The 25,056-nt window shown below is 37.4% G+C and overlaps 3 protein-coding genes across 3 annotated transcripts; 1 reads left to right on the top strand and 2 right to left on the bottom strand.

Moving 5' to 3' along the window:
* Nucleotides 1-3,892: 3,892 nt before the first annotated feature.
* On the top strand, nt 3,893-10,855 carry LOC103931678 (cellulose synthase A catalytic subunit 2 [UDP-forming]). Its single transcript, XM_048568737.1, is given in 15 exon segments — nt 3,893-4,797; nt 5,256-5,451; nt 5,542-5,777; nt 5,870-5,972; nt 6,069-6,252; nt 6,726-6,992; nt 7,091-7,227; nt 7,230-7,435; nt 7,663-7,800; nt 7,909-8,034; nt 8,169-8,381; nt 8,493-8,760; nt 8,926-9,122; nt 9,224-9,574; nt 9,722-10,855. Coding segments are annotated over 15 exon segments (3,285 nt in total). The 5' UTR covers nt 3,893-4,716; the 3' UTR covers nt 10,304-10,855.
* Nucleotides 10,856-12,650: 1,795 nt separating this feature from the next.
* On the bottom strand, nt 12,651-21,237 carry LOC103931695. Its single transcript, XM_048568736.1, has 15 exons — nt 21,102-21,237; nt 20,736-21,023; nt 20,014-20,481; nt 19,859-19,918; nt 18,406-19,413; nt 18,033-18,206; nt 16,618-17,508; nt 16,196-16,294; nt 15,637-15,948; nt 14,924-15,340; nt 14,648-14,815; nt 14,357-14,455; nt 13,803-14,111; nt 13,256-13,581; nt 12,651-13,141 (listed from the first exon to the last, which is right to left on the bottom strand). The coding sequence occupies exons 2-14, from the start codon at nt 20,968-20,970 to the stop codon at nt 13,364-13,366; spliced, it is 4,458 nt and encodes a 1,485-aa protein (XP_048424693.1). The 5' UTR covers nt 20,971-21,023; nt 21,102-21,237; the 3' UTR covers nt 12,651-13,141; nt 13,256-13,363.
* Nucleotides 21,235-24,259, bottom strand: LOC103931694. Its single transcript, XM_048568738.1, has 3 exons — nt 23,986-24,259; nt 23,753-23,872; nt 21,235-23,401 (listed from the first exon to the last, which is right to left on the bottom strand). Exons 2-3 carry the CDS (start codon nt 23,864-23,866, stop codon nt 21,260-21,262), a joined length of 2,256 nt encoding a protein of 751 aa, XP_048424695.1. The 5' UTR covers nt 23,867-23,872; nt 23,986-24,259; the 3' UTR covers nt 21,235-21,259.
* Between the last annotated feature and the right edge of the window lie 797 nt (nt 24,260-25,056).

Here is a 25,056-nt window from a genome sequence, read left to right as displayed (position 1 = left end):
AAATTTTCACCATTGGTTTTAAATATTTGCCCCTTGATTCAGCCTCACGTGTATGACACGTAACTCATTTTGACAGAAGTTCTAACGGAGTTGACGAAAAAGACTATAACTGCATGTTTTAATGAGTTAATGGACCAATGGTCATGAATTTTTAGTTGAGAAATCATTACTACAATTTACTCAATTAGATCACATTTTATATTATATTATATTGATAACAAATCACATGATTTATAAACGCGATCTAAAAAATTAGTCTACTTGATATTACTCGTAAAAAAGTTAAAATGGTAAGGAATGAAAGAACCATCATGATCTTGAGTCATGATGGAGGGTGAAAGTGGTATGGACTAAATATAGATATATGGTGTTGACCTGAAGTAATTTATGAAAAAAGAATAATGGAATTGAGCACCCACCAACCTTATTCAAGTTAGATTATCACATTAATTGTCCTTCTGCCAAGTTAGAAAAAAGGTTGACAGAATGCTCGTACGTAGTCGGCAGTCTTTAGGTGAAGAAATTAATTCCGCATTTGTATGCCCCTTATTTATATGTCTCTTTGCTTTTTATTTATATTTTCAACGTTATACATTTAATGCACGAATAAATGTTATTAATCACTTAAGTTATTAATTTCTCACAACAATATTTTTGTTCTAGAATATTTTTTTCTCTATCTTTTAACTTACACAAATTATTTATATATACCGTTTCAATTATATTTCATATGTTGGATGATAACTTCGTTATTAAAGAAGTTTATAATTTAATGGATAAAAAAAGTTCATATCACATGTAGGTTTTAAGTTTGATAAAAAAAAAAGAAAAAAAAAAGCAAATTTAGTATCTGATCCCTATTTCCTAATGTTTATTGACCGATACCTTATTAATTTTTAAATTTTGATTGAAGTCTATAGTATTACTGTATAATGAATTTACATGTTTATTACATAATTTTTTTAATATAAAAATTAGTAATTAATTTAGGGGTTAGTACTCACACCTTATTAAATTCCTAATTAATTTTCAATTCAAACATTTCCAACATAATAAAAAATAAAATTAGATTAAGTTTGTACCTATTAGTTTTATTTTTTTTATTTTTTTTATAAAAAGATTCTCAAATTTTTAATCTTAAATGTACCCATTCATATAAATTTTCAATTTTTTTAAAGAAAATCTAAAAAGTACCCATTCTTAAATATACCAATTTGTTAAATGTAAAATATACCATTTTTTAATATAAAATCCATTCAAATTTTTTAATCCATTTATAAACGTATATGCGTACATTCTTTTTCATTGATTTGAGAATGTATCCATGTTAAGTTTGATCGAAGAAATTTATTAATGTTATTAAGCTGATATTTTTTTTATGTGGTTTTGAAGAATGTACCCATGTTTTGATACAATAACTTTTTTTTGTTAATTTTGGTGAATGTACCTATATATATGTATATATGTACACGCACACAATATAATAGAGAGTATAATTTATATCTTATTATTTTTAATCCCACAAATTATGGGTTTTATTTAAAATCCCATTAATATAAACAATTACAAATGTCAATTGTTAATTTTAATTTAAAAAATATAGTAACTTACATTATTACATTAATGTCAGGGACTTCGATTAAAAACTAAAAACTAACAAGATTTCACTCAAAGAATATTGATAGCTAGGGACTGCATCCAAAGTGTCCCAAAAAAAATGTATGTTTTAAGTGGCAGTTTAAAGGTCTGTTTGGTATTGTTTTTCTCACAAAAAAAAACTATTTTACTTCAAAGTTAAGCATAAAAAGTGTTTAGTAAAAATAAAATATTCTACTTATTTTCAAAGTAATGACCTTCAAACAACTTTTAAAATTGCTTTGAAAAGCTACTTTCATAAAAAGTGGAGTTAAGCCTTTAACGAGTATTTTCAATTCTTTCACGAAACCGAGCTTCGATGAGCCAAGCACATGCTTAACCCGAGACAAGTTTGAACTATTTCAAGCCAATTTGCAACCCTAACCACCACCATACCCCCAGCATTGTCGTTTCCATCACTACTGTCGCGCCCTCTGCTACACCACTATCTTCGCCACCACCTACGACTGCAAACCACCAACATGACACCATCACATAATCACCACTGTTGCCGCTGTCACCACCACCATCACAATCACCACAACTTATGTTGCCACCAATGCTAGTTCTACACTCCAATGGTCTCACCTAATTATTGGCAGTACCACTATGTTCCCCCCTTTCAGCTACCACCACCACCATCACCATTGCCTGTGCCACGACATCATCCCTACTACCATGTTTATTATTGTCATTATATACAATTAATCACTTTTATATTAAAATTTACTAATGCTTTTACAATGTTGTTCATACACAACGCTTTTTAAAGTACAGTTTATCAAATTTTCAATTACTTTATTTTACAACAGATTATTTTTAAAGCAGAACAAATGTAGCTTTATTTTAAAGCAAAACAATCTCAAACTAGCGCTAAGACTCATCCAATTTAATGAGATGAAATGAGTTTAGATCAAAGATGCAAACATTTTTTCCTTTTGGTCGTGGATCAAATATGCAAATTTATACCGTAGTTGGCTCATTCCTCAATTTTCTCATTCTTTCAAGTAACAGTTTGACTCATATATAAAATAATTGATAAAAAAATATAAAATAAAATTTTATGCACACATATTGAACTCTGATTAGTATGAATATAAGAATGTTTAGTTGTAAAGGAATAAGCCAATATTTCCTTTGGAATAGACAATGATAACACTTAAAGAAAAAATACAATTCGTTTAACAAAAACATCAATCATATTGGTTTTTTTTTGGGCAAAGATGCAAAATAAAGTAAAAGGGTGTACAAAGTAGGGCATAGACATAGAGAAGGGTTTCATTAGCTTGCCAACTCCGCATTGTATTTCAGATGGACAGATTAATTCATAACGCTTCTTGCCATTGCTGATACAGGCCAAATTGATTTCAGTTTTTTATTGAACACAATCTAAAATGTCTCATTAGAAGTACGTGTGACCGTTGCACTTACATTTAGATTACTTAGTTTGTTAATTTGACGCATCAAGCTGAACGTTACACTTCCATTTGGATTGCTTAGGTATTAATTTGACGCGTCAAGCCTAAGTGTCAATGTACTTTTCTATCTATGAGCCTAACAAACTCGCTTTCTCATTATGGTAAATTCATTTGGTCAAGTTCATGAAAAATATTATGAGTTCAACTCACATAGACAACTATTGTTACATAAAATAAAATTTACTCTCATTTAGGTAAAGTTTTATATTTTACAAACGACCTAAACCAAGCAAAGAAAGTATAAACAAGACTTAATAAATAAATAAAATCATTATAAACAAAACATTTCTTAATGTATCTGATAAATAAAAATAATAATTCAAAGGAAGGTAGACAGACAGCAAGGCAATAGATGGCCACCACTTGGTCTTTTTAACCTCTTTTTAGAGAGCAGAGCAGATTCTCATTAATTTATCGCGAGAATTTACCGGACCTTCCCGTTTTTCGGTCACCAGCTGCACGAGTCGCACGTGACACTCACCCAAGTAATACTATGCTTTTGTCAAACAGAACAGACTGCTCAGCTTATTCTTCCTCATCACCCTCTCTCTCTCTCTCTCTCTCTCTCTCTCACTTGACAACACACCGAATGACCGAAACCGTGACGGACACTGAGAAGAGAAAGAGAGATATCTCGTATCGAATCGAATCGGGCCACATCCACCGAAGCCACCGACAGTCGCATACGCACACACCAAAAACCCAACAACTCTTTTCTTATTTTTCTGTCTATGATTTTACATAACTACCCCTTTCCCCACCCTCCTCCCTGCTCCGCCACCGACACTCCGGTGGGCACCCTCCTTCGCCCCACCACCACCACTGCTGCCTTGGCCTCCATAATCAAATCCTGGGCCCACCCAAAATCCCAATTTTTATTTATTTGTTTGGGTTAATTAATTAGGAGTGAGTATATCCAGTTATATATTCATCAATGTACTGAAGAACCTGATCTCTCATCTCTCTCTCCCCCTCCTCTCGTTTGGGTTCCTATCTCGTCCCTTCTGTGTTTTGGTGTTGAATTTCAACTCCCCCACTTTCAGATTCTCCCTCTCCTCTCTCTCTCTTTCTCTCTCTAGAAGTGAAAAAAGTTTTCTTTTTAATCTCTCCTCTCTACAATTTGGAAGCAAACCGTGTCACAGATCGAAAGCCACCGAGTTTTCATTTCAAGACAGCCAATTTCTTAGACGACTCAGTCTGTCTCTCTGTACATTTCTCTCTCTCTCTCAAGAAAAGAATCATTCATTGCTCACAAACAAAACCCTTTTTTTTATTATTTTTTTATTATTTTTTAATTTATTTAATTTCTCATCCTTTTTTATAATCACTCATTCTATTTTCTCTCTCTACTCTGTCTGTAAAAGCCGTGTTTTTTATTCATTGTGTAATGTGGGGGTTTTGTTTCTTGTAGTGGGTGCCTGAGAAGGGAGAGAGAAGACCAAATTAAGCAACACACATAGGGAGAGAGGAAGAAGAAGAAAGGCAGAGGAAATGGTCCTCTGAAGTGGGTCTGTCTCTCTCTCTCCTCTCTTTCTCTCTCTTATCTATTTGGAGAGAGATTGAAGGCTTTCAGATTGTGTAGTGTGAGTGAGGGCTATCAGCTATGGATACCAAAGGAAGGCTTATTGCAGGTTCTCACAATAGGAATGAGTTTGTTCTCATCAATGCTGATGAGGTTTCAAGAGTAAGTCCTTTTCTCTCTCTCTCCCTTCCCCACTCAACCTCTCAATTTCTGCTACTGCAAAATGTTAACAGCCTTCCAAATCGTTACACTTCTACATTTTGCAGATGCCCTTTTGCTCATACTCTCTCCCTCTCTCTCTCCCTACATTTGTTAGATCCTGAAATTCTACTTGGTTTCTGTTATTTTCTACCTCTTGATAGTTATTTGAAGCAAAATTACTCTTTCATCTGAGATTTACACATTAATTGGTTGAGGTTCTTTCAGTATATATGGATTTAAGGGTCTCCATTCTATAAAGCCTGCAATTTTGTTTCTGAAACAGTTAATTTTGTAGCAAATCAGCTACGAGTTGGGGGTTTTAGGATTTCTTGCCCTCTTGGTTTTTGTTGTTTTGTTAATTGTTTAATCTTCCTGATCTGACAGAGATTGGTAACGTTTTGGAACTTTACGAATTGCAGGTAACATCTGTTAAAGAACTGAGTGGGCAGATTTGCCAGATCTGTGGAGATGAGATTGAGATTACAGTGGATGGGGAGCCATTTGTTGCTTGCAATGAATGTGCATTCCCCGTTTGTAGATCTTGCTACGAGTACGAAAGACGCGAGGGCAATCAAGCTTGCCCACAATGCAAAACGCGATACAAGCGCATCAAAGGTGAGTCTTTCCCCTTTTTCCACAATATTAATTCCGAGCATTCATGTTGATTCTCGAAAAAGGAATACTGAAGATGCATCTTTTTGATAGGGAGTCCAAGAGTTGAAGGCGACGAAGAAGAGGATGACATTGATGATTTGGAGAATGAGTTTGATATTGCAAGCAATGAGAAGAGAGATCCTCACAGCATTGCTGAGGCAGTGCTGGCTGCTCGCCTTAACATTGGACGCGGTTCCCACATCAATGGTTCAGGAATTAGCACACCAGCAGAGTTCGACTCTGCCTCTGTTGCTTCCGAGATCCCTTTGCTGACCTATGGCCAAGAGGTGAATTGGTTTAACTGCTTCATGTTCTCTTTGTCAGCAATTGCACTAATTGATCCGTGTTTGACAAGTTGAATTTTTTTTGTTTGGTGAAGGATGTTGGAATTGCCTCTGATAAGCATGCTCTTATTGTTCCTCCATTTATGAGTCGTGGAAAACGAGTTCATCCAATGCCATCTTCTGATCCCTCTATGTCCTGTAAGTTCATTAAATTCGCAACAATTTTTGTGGCAGTTGAATTTGCTTTAATCGTTCTTAGAGTGTGATCGAGTGATTGTGGCCTTGATGATGCAGTTCCACCGAGGCCCATGGATCCTAAGAAAGACTTAGCTGTGTATGGTTATGGAACTGTTGCATGGAAGGAGAGAATGGAGGACTGGAAGAAGAAGCAAAATGAAAAACTTCAGGTGGTGAAGCACCAAGGAGGAAATAATGGTGGAGATAATAACGGAGAGCCGGATGATCCTGATTTACCAAAGTAGGTGTTCATTTAGAATACGTTGATATTCCTGTGACTATCCTGTTATTTTATTCATAAAGTTAAATGTGAAATGATTATATGAATTAGATTCAGTTTTGATTTGTTATTATGATTTAGATCTTATTGTGTGAAATTGTATTATTTAGGTGTTAGAGATTGGTTATGTGTTTTATTAGTTTACTATTTTTGTATTTATCCTGTTTAAATCAATTGGGGAGGGAAGAATATGTTGTTACTTGATATGAATCAAAACGGAGGGTATAGAATATAATTGGTTAATCATTAGTAGGCATTGGAAATAAGTTTTTGACGAAAACAACATACTGTCACGCATGTTAGTGGAGAATCCAAGTGGTGGAATATTACTGTCCTTGTTGGCATAAGGTTAAAACTTAAGCTCCGTCACTACTAAATGTTATAATTATGTTTGAACCAAAGAAGGCTGATGATTTTACTATCTGTTTTTACAGGATGGATGAAGGCAGGCAGCCACTTTCGAGGAAGTTGCCTATTTCTTCGAGCAAGATAAATCCTTATAGGATGGTAATCTTACTCCGTCTTATAGTTCTTGGCCTCTTTTTTCACTATAGAATTCTCCACCCGGTCAACAATGCCTATGGACTCTGGTTAACTTCTATAATATGTGAGATTTGGTTTGCCATGTCATGGATATTGGATCAGTTTCCTAAGTGGTATCCAATTGAGAGAGAAACATACCTTGATCGATTATCACTGAGGTAGTCACCTCTCTCTCTCTCTCTCCTCTCTCTCCTCGTTTCTCATTGTATGCAGCTTTTTGAAATATCTGTTCTAATACTGTGAATTTTTTGTTCAGGTATGAGAAAGAAGGGAAGCCATCTGAGTTGGCTGATCTAGATGTGTTTGTTAGTACTGTTGATCCTATGAAGGAACCTCCACTTATCACAGCAAACACGGTTCTGTCCATCCTTGCCGTAGATTATCCGGTTGACAAGTTGCATGTTACGTATCAGATGATGGTGCTGCAATGCTTACGTTTGAAGCCCTCTCAGAGACATCTGAGTTTGCACGAAAGTGGGTTCCATTCTGCAAGAAATATAGCATTGAACCCCGTGCCCCAGAGTGGTATTTTGCTCAAAAAGTTGACTATCTGAGAGACAAAGTTGATCCGACATTTGTTAGAGAACGTCGAGCCATTAAGGTTAATAGCCTTCTTCATGTATTTGTATTATTCTTTGATAAGTAATCCAAAATGAATCAGGATAGGTGTCACTGACTGTTGATACAAAAGACAACCATTTTTTCTAAGCTTTCATACCCAAACAAAAATATTTTTCATAATATTTCCTTGCCTAAATTATAGAGAGACTTTTGCTTGGTGCTGGATGATGACGTTTCTGATCTGGTGGTGTCATTTTTTTGGTACAGAGGGAGTATGAAGAGTTCAAAGTTCGGATAAATTTGTTGGTCGCAACAGCGCAGAAAGTCCCTGAGGAGGGTTGGACAATGCAGGACGGGACTCCATGGCCTGGAAATAATGTCAGGGATCATCCTGGGATGATTCAGGTGAGGGGCAGTTCATTAATACATTCATGTTGAAGAGCAAATCCAAGTGTTTTTCCTTATACACATTATACGTCATTTAGTATTTCTAAGATTTATCATTTTTTTCAGGTTTTCCTCGGTCAAAATGGGGTTCGTGATGTAGAAGGAAATGAATTACCACGTCTGGTTTATGTGTCTCGTGAAAAGAGACCGGGTTTTGACCATCACAAGAAAGCTGGAGCTATGAATTCTCTGGTAGTTCTCTCTCTCTCTCTCTCTCTCTCTCTCTCTCTCTATATATATATATATATACATACACCTCCTATATAAGTTAAGAACTCTTATTTTTTGATTTGTCAAATTGTTATTGACATGTTGACTATATCAAGGTGCGGGTATCAGCAATCATCTCAAATGCTCCTTACATACTGAATGTTGACTGTGATCACTACATAAACAACAGCAGAGCTCTTCGTGAAGCAATGTGCTTCATGATGGACCCCCAGTCAGGAAAGAAGATCTGTTACGTACAGTTTCCTCAAAGATTTGATGGGATTGATCTTCACGATAGATACTCAAATCGCAACGTTGTATTCTTTGATGTAAGGACCTTGTTTGTTTGTTTATTATATTCTAAAAGTAGGTGTGCCAGCAGTTTCAAAAACATGATTTTTTTGTAACAGAAGCTAATCTATTTCATAATTTGAATGCAGATCAATATGAAAGGTTTAGATGGGATCCAAGGGCCCATTTACGTCGGAACTGGGTGTGTCTTCCGAAGGCAGGCACTCTACGGATTTGATGCTCCTACCAAGAAAAAACCACCAGGGAAGACCTGTAATTGTTGGCCAAAATGGTGCTGCATGTGTTGTGGATCTAGAAAGAAAAACAAGAAATCCAAGTCAAACGATAAAAAGAAGAAGACCAAGGATACCTCAAAGCAGATACATGCACTAGAAAATATTCAGGAGGGGATTGAAGGTAAGGAGTTGTTTCCATGGCTACCGTAGTTTTTATCTTGTTACAGACTAATCTTGAATTTCATTTGCTCAATGTACTTGTGAATGTGGATTACTACTTGGATTTTTGTATGCTGATGGTTGTCTTAAACTCAGACATTTACTTTGCTACTGAAACCTTTTGCAGGAATAGATAATGAAAAGGCATCCCTGATTCCCCAAATAAAATTTGAGAAAAAATTTGGACAGTCGCCAGTTTTCATTGCTTCGACACTTATGGAAGACGGTGGAGTTCCAAAGGGAACAAGTTCTGCATCACTCTTGAAAGAAGCCATCCACGTTATTAGTTGTGGCTACGAAGATAAATCGGAATGGGGGAAAGAGGTATGCGGAACTGTTTATGAAATTTGACTAGTGAATGACTCGGGTGATTAAAATTCGATGTTTGGCATTTTTCTGTTTTCTAAATCTTAATTACACTCCAGGTTGGTTGGATCTATGGCTCTGTTACAGAGGATATCCTAACGGGATTCAAGATGCATTGTCATGGTTGGCGATCCGTGTATTGCATGCCCAAGAGGCCTGCATTCAAGGGTTCTGCTCCTATTAACTTGTCAGATCGGCTTCACCAGGTGCTTCGGTGGGCTTTGGGATCTGTTGAAATTTTGTTGAGCAGGCATTGCCCTATTTGGTATGGATATGGGTGTGGTTTGAAATGGTTGGAGCGCTTTTCTTATATAAATTCGGTTGTTTATCCTTTGACATCCATCCCCTTGCTTGCCTACTGTTCCTTGCCGGCTGTCTGTCTCCTTACTGGGAAATTTATTGTCCCTGAGGTAATTTTCCCTTCACATATTTACATATGTAACAAAACCTTTAAATTTCAGGGAACATATTTTTCAAAAGGCCAAACCTGAATTACTGTGCTTGCTGGATTTCTGTTGCAATGCTTTCAGCTGATATTGGCTTTCACTGATTAACAGATTAGCAACTATGCCAGCATCCTTTTTATGGCTCTCTTTTTGTCCATTGCTGCAACGAGCATACTTGAGATGCAGTGGGGACATGTTGGCATCCACGACTGGTGGAGGAATGAACAGTTCTGGGTGATTGGAGGTGCGTCATCACACTTCTTCGCACTCATCCAGGGTCTGCTCAAGGTTTTGGGTGGTGTGAACACAAACTTCACTGTCACATCAAAAGCAGCAGATGATGGAGAGTTTTCCGACCTATACCTCTTCAAGTGGACGTCACTTTTGATCCCGCCCATGACCTTATTGATCATAAACATAATTGGAGTCGTAGTTGGAATTTCGGATGCCATCAACAATGGTTACGAAACATGGGGTCCTCTCTTTGGTAGGCTGTTCTTTGCCATTTGGGTCATCGTCCATCTTTACCCCTTCCTAAAAGGTTTGGTGGGACGACAAGAGAGGCTTCCGACCATCATTGTGGTGTGGTCAATTCTTCTGGCATCCATATTCTCCCTGCTGTGGGTGCGAATCAATCCATTTGTGAATAAAGGTGGCATTGTGCTAGAAGTTTGCGGGCTGGATTGTAACTGAGATACGCTATAGAGAAGAAGGCTTAGACAGTGTGAGTTCGGTAGAAAAGCTGTTTGGACAGAAACAAAAAAAGGATCCAAGTTCCAAGTGCGCGACCGAAGGAAGGTAAAGTTGTTTCAAACAGTTTGTATTCATGAAGGATAAATCTTCGCAGTTAGAGCAAATCGTGGCCCGTTGGTGGCGTGTAGATACAAAGGGACTGGATCTGACACATGAATTTGTTTTGCAAAGTGTTCATTAATTCTTTGATACATGGATTTTGGAAGGGGGATTGTATTTGAGGTCTGTCTGTAATCCAATGAGAAGATAAAAGAGTTTAGTATTGGTTTCATAAATTTATATTAACTTTCCGAATAAGGGGTTTCATATTTTAAAACGACGTCGTCGTCGTCGTCTTGTGCAGTAATTATTGAGAATAGCTGCTGCTATCGCAGGTCGTATGTATTTTTTTGAGATGTCCAGAATGTTTTTGCCAAACAAGGCAATTCTTCTTGTATGTGTGCTTGTTTAGAACAACTCAAACTCTCAATAAATGTTTGATTTCATGTCCTACTATCTGTCGGATTCACTTGTGCTTCAATTCAATCTTTGATTCTTCATGAATGATTCTGAATTTGCACTTCAAGCTTGTGTAATGGTATGGTAATGTGGCGGAATGCGCAAACTCACATCTTTCTTGAGTACGACCGCCAACACCATTACCATCAAGTCATATCACTGTCACTACCGTTGCTGCCACTACCAGCGTTGTTTGTTTCAATCTAAGTTATTCCTAATAATTTAGGTTGAAATTGGAATGCATTTAACGATTCTGAAAATTCTCGAATTTTTTATCTGAATTTTTCCTACAAGTTTCAATTTTATTCCACCAAAAAAAAATCCCCATTTTTATTATATTTATTTATTGGAATTATGTAATTTGAAATTAACTTTTTTATATTATTCATGTGTATTGTTAGCTTTGCATTTTATTAAAATTGGAGTGTATTTAATGATTCTGAAAAAAATTCGAATTTCTAGTCTGAATTTTTTCAAAAAGTTTGAATTTCATTCTACTGAAAAATATATCCCATTTTTATTATAATTATTTATTAATATTATTGTTTGGGCCTGAAATAATATTGTTGGGTCGAGCATAGGGTTGTGCTCAGCCCAAAGCTATGTCAACTACTATGGGTTGCTTGATAGATTCCGGGCCAGATAGTAGGCTCGGTCGAATCCTATTCTAAGAAGGAGTAATCCAGATAAACAAAAAGGGTCGAGGAAGTCCTGGTGCAACCAGGATTCCCAGCCAGCAATGAATAAAGCCTCAGAAGAGGGGAAAGTTCAGTGTCCTAATGGGAGTAGGTTTGTTCGAAGTAAAGTTGGAACGGGACAAGGACTCCCAATCCAGATAGGGGCGCGATTCGGTCTCAAGGAATGGGTGCTATAAATACAAGAAATCATGCAACAAAAAAAGGACCTTCAATTCAACATACAATTGCCCTGCGCAAAGCCTCTCAAATACCTTGAGATTTTTTCCTTTTCTTTTTTTGCCGACACACCTTCAGTTTGGATAAACAGCACTGTGGAGGCACCCGGCGAACACCTTCAGTTTGGATAAACAGCACTGTTGCCGCATAACCAGCTGACCGAGAAGCACCTTCAGTTTGGATAAAAAGCACTGCGTCGAGGCCGACTGGTTACCTATCCAAATCTCGGCCGAGAAGGGTTTTCGAATCCTTGTTGGCAGGGGTCATCTTGTTAGCCCTCGCGGCGTAATAAGGTGCTACGAATTATGTTATTTGGCGTACTGGACGTCGAGTGATTTCATGATTGGATACTCACAAGTGAGTTTCAGAGTTCGGCATTCTGACGGCCGAACTACATTCACCATCAAGACATACATCACATTCGAGTACTTGTGTCCATATAGTTTGGTGTCGATTCGACGTGTCTATACTCTTACAAATATAATCACAGTGACCGAATCAGGCGCCGACGATTTGTGAACTTCGCAGAACTAGGGGCCTGGTCTTCAGGCCCTAGAACCCAGAGATCGAGAGGATTCCTTCCTCGGTCGCAGTCGCAAGATAAAGAAGTCAACAACGCGCTCAACGCGACCTCAACAAATTTTACTCATCGGCCGAGCTCGACCGACGAGTTGGCACGCCCCGCATTCAACCGAATGACGTAGTTAGCTTATTAGTTACTCGGTTTGCGCGCCACGTAGGTTTTGTAATTTTTAGAGTCAACAATTATGTAGTTTGTAATTAACTTTTGGATTTTATTCATGTACTCATTCTCTAATAAGAATAAATGCATATATGAAACTTTTTGTAAAACATATGAAATTAGATTGTGTTATAAAAATTCCGAAATTACTTCGATTCCAAATTTAGAAACTACGATTCGATCCAAACCAATCTAATCTAAAATTTTGGAATGGAAATTGGAAACCTTGGGATCCAATCGTTCCGATCATCTTTTAAAGTTCGATCATAACAATCCATTACAAGACCGTACCAAATATTGTAGACTACCAAAAGACTGATGAATATCTATCTGCATGAGGTATGCTTCAGCCTTCACCTGAAGAAACAAAGCAAGACATCTAGCAGGCCTACTTTCCGAGATCCTCCAATGCCCTCCGAGGTTTCAGAGTTTCCGCTGCTGACTTGGTAAATCGATCAACCTTTGTGCTTCTGAAATTTTCCTTCATATACAAAGTATTCACCACACTCTTGGGAGTACTAGGGATCAAACTCTCTTTCTTCTCCAACCTTGCGGCACAAGAAACAATTTTACTTTTGTTCATATCTTGCTTCCAACATTCTTTCCTAGGTGATTCCGACTTATCTGAGAAACACGAGCATGGAGCTTGAACAATTAGCTTTCTTTTCCATGTAAATTAGAGTTTGAATAAACGCATAGAGGGTAAGGACGATGAGAAATGATGAAAAATACGCTTACCTTGTTTCAAAACAAAATGTGGAGATGCGAGACATTGATCCACAGTATCAACATCAGCGTTCGGATCACTTGCTGCAGGGATATCAAAAGGACCAGAACTGATGCCGCTCATCTTAGCATCAATATCACCAGTCTCATCACCTTCCTCCTTAGTCCACCTACAAAGGTGTCCTCATCTGACATAGGAGAAAGAGTGGATTCCCGAACTTCCTCTGCCATTCTTTCCCTACCATCTCCATGTTGCTCTGCGGAAACTCCTGCAGTTTCCGGAACATTTTCTATTTTTTCTTTCACGTCCTCACCAGCTTCATTGGCATCAATAAACCCTAGTACAATTGAAAATACAGTAAAAATAATTGTTTCAATAGATTACACGAAATCTATGCTCACATCCAGTAACTGTAGCTTTCCAATCTATAGACTTCCAATTAACAACGAATTCCGGCTATTGAAGTAAAGGATAGTTGTCTTATACGATTATATCTAATATCCTAAAGTCTTGGGATCGTAGTTAACATTAATAATGAAGTTTAAAACTAACACTTACCACAGCTTGAAAAATCGGTAATAGGAGAATCGGCATGGCAATTAGTATCCATTTTCTGGGCGGACCTTAGCTCCTTCACTTCCTCTAAATTACGCACAGGATCACCATGTTGACCTGCAGCAACTGGTGCAGTACCAACATCACTTTCTTTCCCTTTCTTCATATCCTCGTCATCTTCAATCATTGAATTGACATTTGACATTTCTGGATCTGATTTCAAAATGATATCTATGTTGTCATCTCGGAAAAACTCCATCTCAAAACTGGAGAATAAATGCACAGCAACATTCAACTTCGAGGCTTCATTTTCTGATTAACATCAAATAACGATTTCAGTTGAATGAAGATTAATTGTTTTAAAAGAAACCAACCCAAAGATATACAGATAATACTTGGATTCTTACCAACGCATTGTTTGCACCCCACTCCCCACCCCATCATTTGCCACCAGGCATAAAAAGTGATAATAAAAATATAACGATAAAAGGTAATAGAAATTGAAAACGACAATTAATTTGCAGTAACTTATTCACCCTTATGCAATGAGCACTAACCATGACTAGAAGCAATAGCTGGAGAATCAGCAGAGACTCTTTCTGCAATTCCAAATTTGTCACCTTGCATAGGCAAATTCCTCCTTTCGGGATCATTTCCTGTAAAGGGGCAAAGAAACATAAAAGAGTGCAGAAAATCAGTTAGAGATAATAAACCGTTATACACTCTACAAAATGATAAGAGGTATCGTATAGCTACAAGTAGCAATACATTGTACATAATTCAAAAGAAGATGCAGAATGCAAAGACACAGGTCAGTGAAATGTTGTGCATTGAGAAAGTAAGGTCACCTGAAGCATCAAAATTTTCTGAAATAGCTAATGGAAGAGCATCAAAATTAAGTTGCTCCTGAGAATCAAAATGGATAACATTGGAACTTGATTCTGAATCCATCTTCCTGAAGTTTTCTATTCTTTCTGCGGTTTTGTCATCCACAGATATGGAATCACCTGAAGCAGCTGAAGAACGTGAATCTGTATCAGAAAGGATTGCTATGCAATTTGATGAAGTAAATAAATGCTTAATTAGTGCCAACAAAATGAAAATAAAAAGCAAAACATGTTTACCTTCTCTCAAAGCTGAACTTGCATGTGTGGGTTCTTGATCCAAAGTACCTTCAACGTCAGGGTTTAGATCACTTCTTGGTGCAGGCACATCAAAAGGACAAGAATTGATGCCAGTCATCTTAAAATCAGTTGACATTTTGGCTGTACTTCTGTGGACACTAGAGTATTCAATACTACCGGTCTCATCATCTTTCTCCTTTGGTATTTCATTTACACAGGCGTTCTCATCTGAAACAGAAGTGTATGTGGATTTTGGAAGTTCCTCTCCCATTGTTTGATCAAGATTGTCACGTTGCTCTACAAACACCAAAGGAATTTCCAAAACTTTTTCTTCTTCTTCCTTCACATCCTCAGTACCTTTATTGTCTTTTATAAGCACTGAATTGAGGTCCTGAAATTCATCTCTTGTGCCATCTCCTAACAATATTTTCATCTCAAAATTGGTCAGTCCAACAGATTCAACTTTTAACACCAAAGCCCTATATAACCGAAAATACAGAAAAATAATTATTGCAACAGATCCTCCTTTCAATTTTACAACCAGGCTTAGCTAAAAAGATTAACTGGAAATATAAGTTCACGTGCAATAAATGTAACTTCCCAGACTATAGACTTCCAAATGTTGGGCTCTTCATTAAAATTGTATTAGCTTAGACTCTTGGAATCGTAATTAATTAAAAATATTACAGTGAAGTTTAAAACTTAACACTTACCACAACTTGAAAAATCGCTAATAGGAGAACCGGCATGGCACTGAGTATCCTTTTTTCGAGCTGGCTTTAGCTCCTCAATTTCCTCAAATATAAGCTTAGGATTATCATGTTGACCTGCAACAACTTGTGCAGTACCAAAATCACTTTCTTTCCTTTTCTTCACATCACTACCATCTTCAATCATTGAATTGACATTTGGCATTTCTGAATCTGATTTCACGGTGCCATCTATTTTATCATCGCAGAAAATCTCTTTGATCTCAAGACCGGTGAACATAGGCGAGCCAACATTTAACTCCAAGTCTGTATTTTCTGTTCAACCCAAAATTACAAAAACAATTAGAAATGAAACTTTTTAATAACCAGAACATATATAGATGAACTCCTTGGATACAAACTTATGCACTACCTTCACCACACTTCCCACCCCCACAACCCCCAACTCTATGCTACCTGGCTTAGGAAGTGAATATAAGAATAATAAAATACAATTCTTGAGAAATGAAAACAACTATTAACTCGCAGCCGCTTATTCACTCTTGTGCAAATAAGGACTGACCATGACTAGAAGCAGTAACGGGAGAATCAACTGAGACTCTTTCTTCCATTCCAAAATTTTCACCTTGCATAGGCAGATCCCTCCTTTCAGGACCATTGTCTGTGGACAGTAAAATATTTTTCTCTCATTAAGCATCATGCGGTTTAGATATCGAAATGTTTGCATTATCAGTACAGAAAAAGATAAAGAAAATACTAATACGAATAGATAATTGACTGCAATACACTCTAAACAATGACAAGAGGAGTAGAATAGCTACAAGAAATAATTTAAATGTACATAATTCAAAACCACTATTATCATAGAAAGTGTTCGTTAGATGATAACTCATCAGTAGATAAGGTTCAAACGAATGTCAGAAGCACAAAGCAAAGACCACTCATAGGGCAGTGAAACATGGTGTGTTCACAAAGTACACTTACCTGGCCCAAAATGATCCATGCTGACAGAAAATGAATTGACATCTAATGAGTTTCTTTCTTCTGATAATTTGCCACCATCCGACCTAAGTTCTACTAACTTAGTAGCATCATCAACATTCTGAATACCAATTACTTCTTTCATGGTTCTAGTATCAACTTCATTTGAACGAACTTCACCATTTCTATGGCCATACAAGAAATCAGTATCATCAACTTCACTATTGTCAGTCCTGAAAGGACACTCCTTGGAGCTAGATTTAACCTCCATCTTCCCGACATTTGCTATTCTTTCTGCAGTTTTGTCATCTGTGGATATGGAGTCACCTGAAGCAACAGAAGCACGTTTATCCAGCTCTCCAACACTTCCAAAATTGAATTCATCTAATTGCAATGGAGTTTCTGAAACCTCATTTGATCTCCCATTTGCAACATCAATGCAAACACTCAAAGCAGGGACATTCTTGTAAAACTCCACCACCCGTTCAGTGAACGCCATATCGGAACCTGCTGAACCACTGGTCATTACACAAGCTCCCTCTTCTTCAACTCCAGAATTTCTGCATTTATCTAAACCAGCATAAACAGCGTCACCAGTCCTAGAAGCTTCAGTGAATATTGCTTTACAGGTGGAATCATTAGAACTCTTGACCTCAAAATATTCATCCATAGCTTTCTCACGATCAATATACTCTTGGATAATAGCAGATGCAGTATCTTGCTCACTACATCTTTCATTATCTTCCAAAATATGCTCTTCTGTGAGTGGAGCATTAGCAAGTTGCTTTTCATCCGGTTTTTTAGCTTCATCTTGTTCTGCATTCTCAAATACTGTATTCATCTCCCAGTGAGTGAAAATTTCAGACTCAACAGCATGCATTAAAGCCCTATTATCTGCAAATCCAAGATCTACATGCTTATACTTATAAATCAAGCTAAAATGATATCCAGTTCATTTAATATCATCAAGCAGCGTGTCATTCTAACATTTCAACATCAAGGCAATTTTCTAAATAAGAAACTGGCAAAACACCAGAATAAGGCAATTTTCTAAATAAGGCAATTTAAATAAGAAACTGGCAAAACACCAGAATAACAAATGTTCGGAATTGGTTACAATGGATAAAGAAGAGGCATTTTCTAAAATATATTCAGGTTTATTTCAACATCAAGGCAATTTAAATAAGAAACTGGTAAAAACCGGAGTAACAAAAGTTCGGAATTGGTTACAATGGATAAAGAAGAGGCATTTCCTAAAATTTATTCAGGTTTTAAAGCTCATCACTTCTCATAATCGGCATCATAAAATGTTAACATGTTAGGTAGAACATTAGTCTGCTATAATCAGATAAATGCTGGCAATGAGTCTTCTGACTACGCAATAATGATATGTGTCAAATTAGCAAGTCTTACAATACCTTTCTGGAAATAAGGTAGCCCTTCAGCATTTTCTCTGAAAGTTGCATTTATATCCACATTTGTGCCATTCATGGTACCCAAGAAAGCTTTATCAACTATACCGGCCTCTGCTTTACTCTCTAACGCACCATTGTCTTCTTGAAAGGTTGTACCCTCATCGAGACTGTCATTTCCTACAAATGATAAGAATAAACAAAAAGCATTACAGACACAAAATTTCATCTTTATCAGTTTCCAACCAAAATCGGCATGTCATATTATCACCTAACTTCATATTTATGTACAAAGTGCTAGACCATGTCCATTAAAATCAAACTTGAAAAAAATTACTAAAAGATGAAGAATCAATAAACACCGAGACAATGGCCCCACCTGAACGCATTTGAGGTTTGGCACAATCATTATCGGCAGATAGTTTGACTTTTCTGATACTGTAAGTATCAGCTATCTCATTGGTTCCAGCCAAGCCAGCTTCGATTTGTGGCACTCTGTCACTTTCAACGTCGTTACTCAAAATAATGCCATGACCCCAGCTACTCCGATGAATCGGTTCACCTCCAACCAAGCAATCACCAACATTATCTAAATTAGACTCAGTTTTTGAATTCGTACTTCTAGAATTTACAGCACTATCCAATATTCCAGCATTACCATCCATATTGTTATTGTCATCCATGTGGATACAGTCATTTGAAGAAAAGGATGTACATCTCTTCATCTCCAAAGAAGCATCCTTTGGTAGAACTTCACTGTCTACAGACAAGAACCTTTTTGAAGGACCTTGAGACTTGTTGTCATTCACATCTTGCATTTTTGCCAGATCAAAATCAGAAATAGACCCTGATTGTCTCTCATCCACCTTTGAATCCATAGAACTTTCATGATTTGAACAACCTCTCACACTTGCTGCCACTGCATGCTCTTCAAGGACACCACTAGAATCCTTATTAGCATTGTCATTTGTGTACATAGAGTCTTCTGAAGCCAAAGAAGGACGTCTCTTCTGTACTGCAGAAGCTTTCTTGTTTATGTCAGGATTACCACAAGTCACTTGATCCGGTTGGAGAACAGATTGTAGAATTTCACCGTCTACAGACACCGCTGTACTTGAAGGAACTTCAAATTCATTCTCATTTACATCTTGCATTTTTGCCAAGTCAGAACTAGAAATAGACCCCAACTCTGTTTCGCCAATCATGGCAACCATAGAACTTTCAGGATTTGAAAAAACTTTCGTACAAGCTTGCAATGTGTGCTCTTCCAGAACACCAACCAAATTAAAGGATAAATTTTGGTCTCCATGCACCAATGCCTCATCTCTTTCATGTAGATTTATGCCTTCAACTGGTAATTTGAATTTATCTTGAAGTTGATCCCCTACTGCAGATTAAATAATCATTAGTATCGCATAACTTTTTTGATAACTATAACTAAATTGACACTATTTTTTAGGAAATGAGAAAGAATATCAGTCTCGCCTGTCCATTCTAACAATTAACCAATATATAACATCAAAGATAGAGTTTCCAACTTAGTTGACATGACTGTCCACAATGCCCTAAAGATAAAAGTTGACAGGAAATGAGAAAGAACGTCCATCTCCTTCTCCTCTATCTGTTCTAAGGATGAACCAATAAGTCAAAGATAGAGTTTCAACTTAGTTAACGAATTTGTAATATATGATCATAAACAGAGGGGAAAAAAAAAGTAAAAGCACTAGTGTTGGTAATCAAGGCCACAGAGAAAATTTAACTGAACCTTAGTTGTGGAAGTCTAAGGTCAAGAACATTTATATCATGTATTGGAGAAAAATTCATGTACTGACCCTTGCTCATTACATGAGGGAGCTTGAAGGAAGAAAAGCTTTGAACAAGTTCACCAGCAGCTGGAACAAAGAAAACAAACGTACATAAATTATGACAGACAAATTCCTTGACACAAAGAAAAAGTATAACAAAGGGAGTTTGTTGAAGGCCTTACTATCTTCAGTTTTTGAGTCGCTTCCAACTTTATCCATAATACTATCTTCTAAGGCGATTGGATTGGTTCTGTCACCACCAAAGAGGTCATGCCCATGTTTCTCTTTAATGTTTCCAAAAACATTTTCATTGCTTTCAACAAAGACCTCCTGCTTATCCCCAGCAACCTGACAATCTGTCTTGTCAAGTACACCATCATCCAACTTGGAGTTTCTTTCAATGCCCTCACTAGCATACTCTTCAACAACAATTTGTTCAAAATCTAATGCTTTAAAAGATTCATTATCTTCCCGCACAAAAGCATTAGCCCTCTTATGAGCACATGGGAGCTTCACCTGCTTGGAAGAAGTTACTTCATCAGGGTGTTCAGTCGCATAACTAGGAATGTCTACCCTTCCAATACAATTTATATTGCTTTCTCCAACAGTAGTAGCTTGAGCTTCAATCTGATTCCCATCTACACTTCCAGCTGAAAACAACGCAGCATAAAAGGGGTTTAGTTATCACAACCAACTACAACTGAAAACTATTTAATCTTTTGGTGCTGTACAACTTTTGGAGCAAGTATAAATCCAGTAAATAATGCTTCTATTACCAATAGCATAAAAGTGATATAGAGAAATTATGCTCAAATGGTGTGATTCATTAATACCAGTTAACAACAGAAGCATCCCCATACGCATGAAAATGAATTAAGACATTATAAAATGAAACATGGAATACCTTTCTTTACTAAAAAAAATGCTGGTAAAGTTACAGCAGTATCACTGGCCACAATTCCACCCTGATATAATTCTCTAATTGTCTCTGCATTAGCTTCAGCAGTATTGCTGTCTGAATCCGTACAGACTGGCTGGCCATCGCTTATAGGTTTTTCATTTTCTTCAAAGCTTTTAGAGAATGACTCAAATTTGCTTATGGGTTTTTCATCCACTCCATCATTTCTTTGGTTTATCATCTCAACAGTCAACGACTCGTCTGTTTCCAAGTCCAACAGCTTGGAACATTCACCTACAAATTAGACGAACTCATTAAGCACCAAAATTAATTATAACATCCATTCAACAAAAACAACATTAACACCCTTACCTTCACAATCTGGTTTAGATGTAGGTGATTGACCATCACCAAGACAGGTAAATTTGGAAGAACCCGCATTGCTGGGCTTATCTGGGCAGTCTACTGGGTTTCGTTGAACGAAGTTATCATGACCAGTATCACCTCTGTTCAATGATGGACAAGAACGATCATTCCAAATACTCTGCAGCAGTGTTATCATTGATGACATCATCCACCATAACACTGTCCACCGTATTAATTGCTACATCCTGTGCCATTTGGACTTGAGATATACCTTGAAATCTTGCAGATTCTGAGGGATGATTTTCCTTCATATGCGCTAAGATTTCCATCGCTTTATCCTTGTCAGGATATAGAGAAGACACTTCAAAACAGGAAGGCTGCCCCTTTGCATACGATTCCTTCCTCTTGGTTGATTCATTCCTCTTCTTGCTTGAATTTTGTACAATTTCTTTGCTGGAGCTAGAACCAACATCATTCTCAATTCCTGCAGCTTCCGGAATATACAATCCAGCATCTATATCTGCTTCTTCAACTTTTTCTTCAAGGGGTGAATTGAGATTAGTAGACAAAACCTCCTCTGCTATAATAGGAACCCTAGATTCAGTTTTTGTATACTTTCCAGCAGCTATACTAATGACTTCTGTAGCTGCAACAAAGTCACGTTTGGATGCATTACGTGAGGATTGACTTTGAGGCCCTTTACTTGAAGAGTCATTTACAATATATGAACTTCCGTTTTCCAATGTTGGCTCTTGAATTTTCTTCACAAACCCATCATTTTTAACTCCATCAGAAATTTCACCCTTGTCATCAAAGTCTTCTGTTATTAACTTTTCACTAGCATTCCGACTGGACCGCCTTACAGGCTTAGTAAAATTAGAATATTTTACAGCAACTAATTCTGTTGATTGCTTCACCGTTCCAGCGCCTTCATGATTTCTCAGCTCCCTATCATCAGAATCAGCAGAGGGAAACAATGTAGTCTTGCGTCTGGACCTCCTTAAAGGACCATTGAGTAGGAGAGCAACACCTTCTTCTATTGTTTCTACACTTTGCTCAACTTTGGAAGCTCTTTCCAAAACTGTATTCCTTGGCCGTTTTCTGGTATCACCTTTTGCCAATTCCTTGCTCTTCTGGACCACAGAAAATCTCCGCCTCGATGTCATACTTGGGCCCTTTGATGGTTCTTCAAGTTGAGGAACCACTTTGCATTCTTCTTGGCCTGACAATTTTCCCACAAACTCCATTTTAGGCGTCTTTCTCCTACCAACAAATTTAGTATCTGTCAATTGCCCACATACAGAGTCTCCATCCCTAGCTAAGTTCCGTTTTGACCTCCTTATGTTCTGAAAAGATCCAGTAGATTCACCAGCATTGTTATCACTGTCCACACTCCTCTTCATAAGTGCAGCAGACTTCTGCCTCAGTGACTTTTGATTTTTGCCCTGAAAGGTTTCTTCAAGTTGAAGAACTTCTTGACCCACTTCCTGAACCTTGAGACCATCTGTTTTACTTTCAACTCCTGAACTCTTCCCTTCCACCTGAGTCCGCAAGCGTGTGATCCTACCACCAAGATCAATTTTTTCTGGTTCCTCATTCAAAACACTTGAGACCTTGACCTTTGTCGCATTTCCTTTTCTTGCAGGAACAGTGTCTTCTGGAGTCTCACTTGGTAAAAGAACCCCATGACTGCCTTCATTTTCCTTGGTTTTCTTTGAACCCTTTGGCGCTAGACTCTTCCTCAAAGCCTTCAAATTTCCACCATCTTCACTCACCACCTCCCTGCCTCTCAACTGTCTTTGAATCAACCCACGACTCAAATTTGCATTTTCTGTATTACCATCAAGTCTTTCATTTAACTCAACTTCCAGAGGTGGTTTATCACAAACGTCAACCTTCTCCACCCCAGTTTTTGCTTTCTTCTTTCTGTGAAGAGGTGAAAAAACTGCTTCTGCACCTCCTCCAACTGATTTTTGCACCCTGGACCTTGTAGCTCTACCTCGTTTTTCAACAATATTTATATCAACCGATAATTCAAGTCCTTCAGAATCTTCGAAAGCCTCAACATGCTTATTCTTCTCTGACACCTGCTTGACAGACATTGTCTTCCTCTTTCGTGGCTGTTTCTTCTTTGGATTGTAATTGCAATCCGAATCCGAGTCTTTATCGGTACCCACGAAGTAAAAGGTTTCATTTTCTGGACTGAAGGTCACTGTCTTCACCTTCTTTGCCCTAAGGTCCGAATCAATTTCCCCTTCATTTTCTTCTATATCTCTACAGACCGGCCCAATGGGTTCTTTATCTTCCTGTTTATACAAACAAACAAAAAAAAAAATCGAAAAACGAAAAATGTTACCAAATTAACAAAAAACAACATCATAAAGTACCTAAAAAGGAGAGAAATCACTTCCAAATAACAAATTGAAAAATTATATTCATAATTTCAAACCCAATAAACCACCCCCATACACACACATGCATTTTCCCCAATTGAGTTGAGCGCTTCTTGAAAATATAACATGAAACCCAGAATTTTCCTCTCAATAATTTTCTCGGCATCCAAACAGAAAACAAGACTAAAGAAAATAATCAGAAAGATGAAAACATACGATATGGATATAATAAAGATGAAAATTTTCTCTTTAAGACGGGATTACCTTGAGAAGCAAAGTGAGCCTACTGGCCATTTCAGTGTTCTTCAAATTTGCAGGAATCCCGTGCTGTTTACAAAGTGATTGAAGTTGCTTCCTCTTCATCGCATGGAAATCCATCTCTCTCTAATCACGCATTCAAAATTCAGGATTCAAAATTGGAAAAACAAATTGAAACCCACATCATAGAAAGCAGAAAATTAATATATGGAATAACAATTAGGAACAATTACTGGTACCTATTCTTCTTCGCCAATGCGAAATTGGCCTCCTAGAAAAGTCAGAAGGTTTCAGAGGAAAAGAATGAAAGAAAGAAAGCGCGAAATAAATGTAATCAATCAATCAAAGACGGAGGATTTAAAGGTGTCTGCGTGTTTTGGTTGTCGAGAAAATTGAATTCGCCTTTTGGATTTCGACGTTTTCATTTTCCGAATTAGATAAAAAGGAATCGGTTTGAATTCCGGTTTTTGCTTTTTCTGCTGTTTTGAATTCAAATGGAACGAGTTTCCCGCTTTCCAACACGAAGAGGGAAACGATCGTAATTTTGGTAAGTGCATTTACAGGTGTCATGTGGCTATAGGATGCTTTGAACAAGAGTTTCAAATGACTCTGGCTTATTCTGGGTTTGGGTAAGAAATTTAAAAGGTAAAATGACAAAAAACTACCTTAATTATAACTCACGACATTATCATAACTCATTTTTAAAATTAACAATATCATACCTAATCTTTAGAATTTGGTCCAATGTTATACCTTCCGTTAGCTTGGCCGTGAATTTCTCAATTAAATGCTGACGTGGCTTGATTCGAGACCCATTTTCTATTAAAAAATTAATAATATATTTAAAAATAATAATTCAATATTTAAAAAATTAATTAAATATTAAAAAAATTAAAAAAACAAAAAACCAATAAAACACCCATCAACCCATGTCCCCCTCCCCAAAAACCCAGATCCCCTTCTCCCTACCAGAAACCCTTCCCATACATCCCCCCTCAACCTTCCTCCACCACCTACCCTCTCTCTCCTCTCTCTCTCTCTCACCTCTCTTTCTTCTCTCTCTATGGGCAACATGCATCCCCAAAATCCTAAAACCCATTACAAATCTCAAAACCCAAAATCTCATCAAACCTCCCAAATCTCAAGAAGGCAGCTCTGTTCGACTTCGACCTCACCATTCCTATCTAGATGGTGTAGGGATTAGAGAGAGAAAGAAAGATGGAGTGTCTCTGATTTGGGGCTAGGGATTAGAGAGAGAGAGAATGAGTTTCTCTGATTTGGGGGTGCGCTCGGCTGGGGAGAAGGGGTGT

The sequence above is a fragment of a genome, unplaced genomic scaffold, assembly GCF_019419815.1.
Source record: "Pyrus x bretschneideri cultivar Hongxiangsu unplaced genomic scaffold, Pyrus_bretschneideri_v1 Contig49, whole genome shotgun sequence".
In the NCBI taxonomy this organism is placed as follows: domain Eukaryota; kingdom Viridiplantae; phylum Streptophyta; class Magnoliopsida; order Rosales; family Rosaceae; genus Pyrus; species Pyrus x bretschneideri.
The sequence above is the reverse complement of the archived record's forward strand: the minus strand, read 5'-3'. Positions and strand labels throughout refer to the sequence as shown.

Coding starts and splice junctions, on each gene's coding strand:
- LOC103931695 (XM_048568736.1), bottom strand. CDS start 20,970: ATGATAAACCAAAGAAATGATGGAGTGGATGAAAAACCCATAAGCAAA. Junction 15,341..15,636: donor TAGCGATTTTTCAAGTTGTG/GTAAGTGTTAAG, acceptor AAATATTGTTAG/GAGATGGCACAAGAGATGAA. Junction 13,582..13,802: donor TACCGATTTTTCAAGCTGTG/GTAAGTGTTAGT, acceptor CAATTGTACTAG/GGTTTATTGATGCCAATGAA.
- LOC103931694 (XM_048568738.1), bottom strand. CDS start 23,866: ATGGATTTCCATGCGATGAAGAGGAAGCAACTTCAATCACTTTGTAAA. Junction 23,402..23,752: donor GGCTCACTTTGCTTCTCAAG/GTAATCCCGTCT, acceptor TTGTATAAACAG/GAAGATAAAGAACCCATTGG.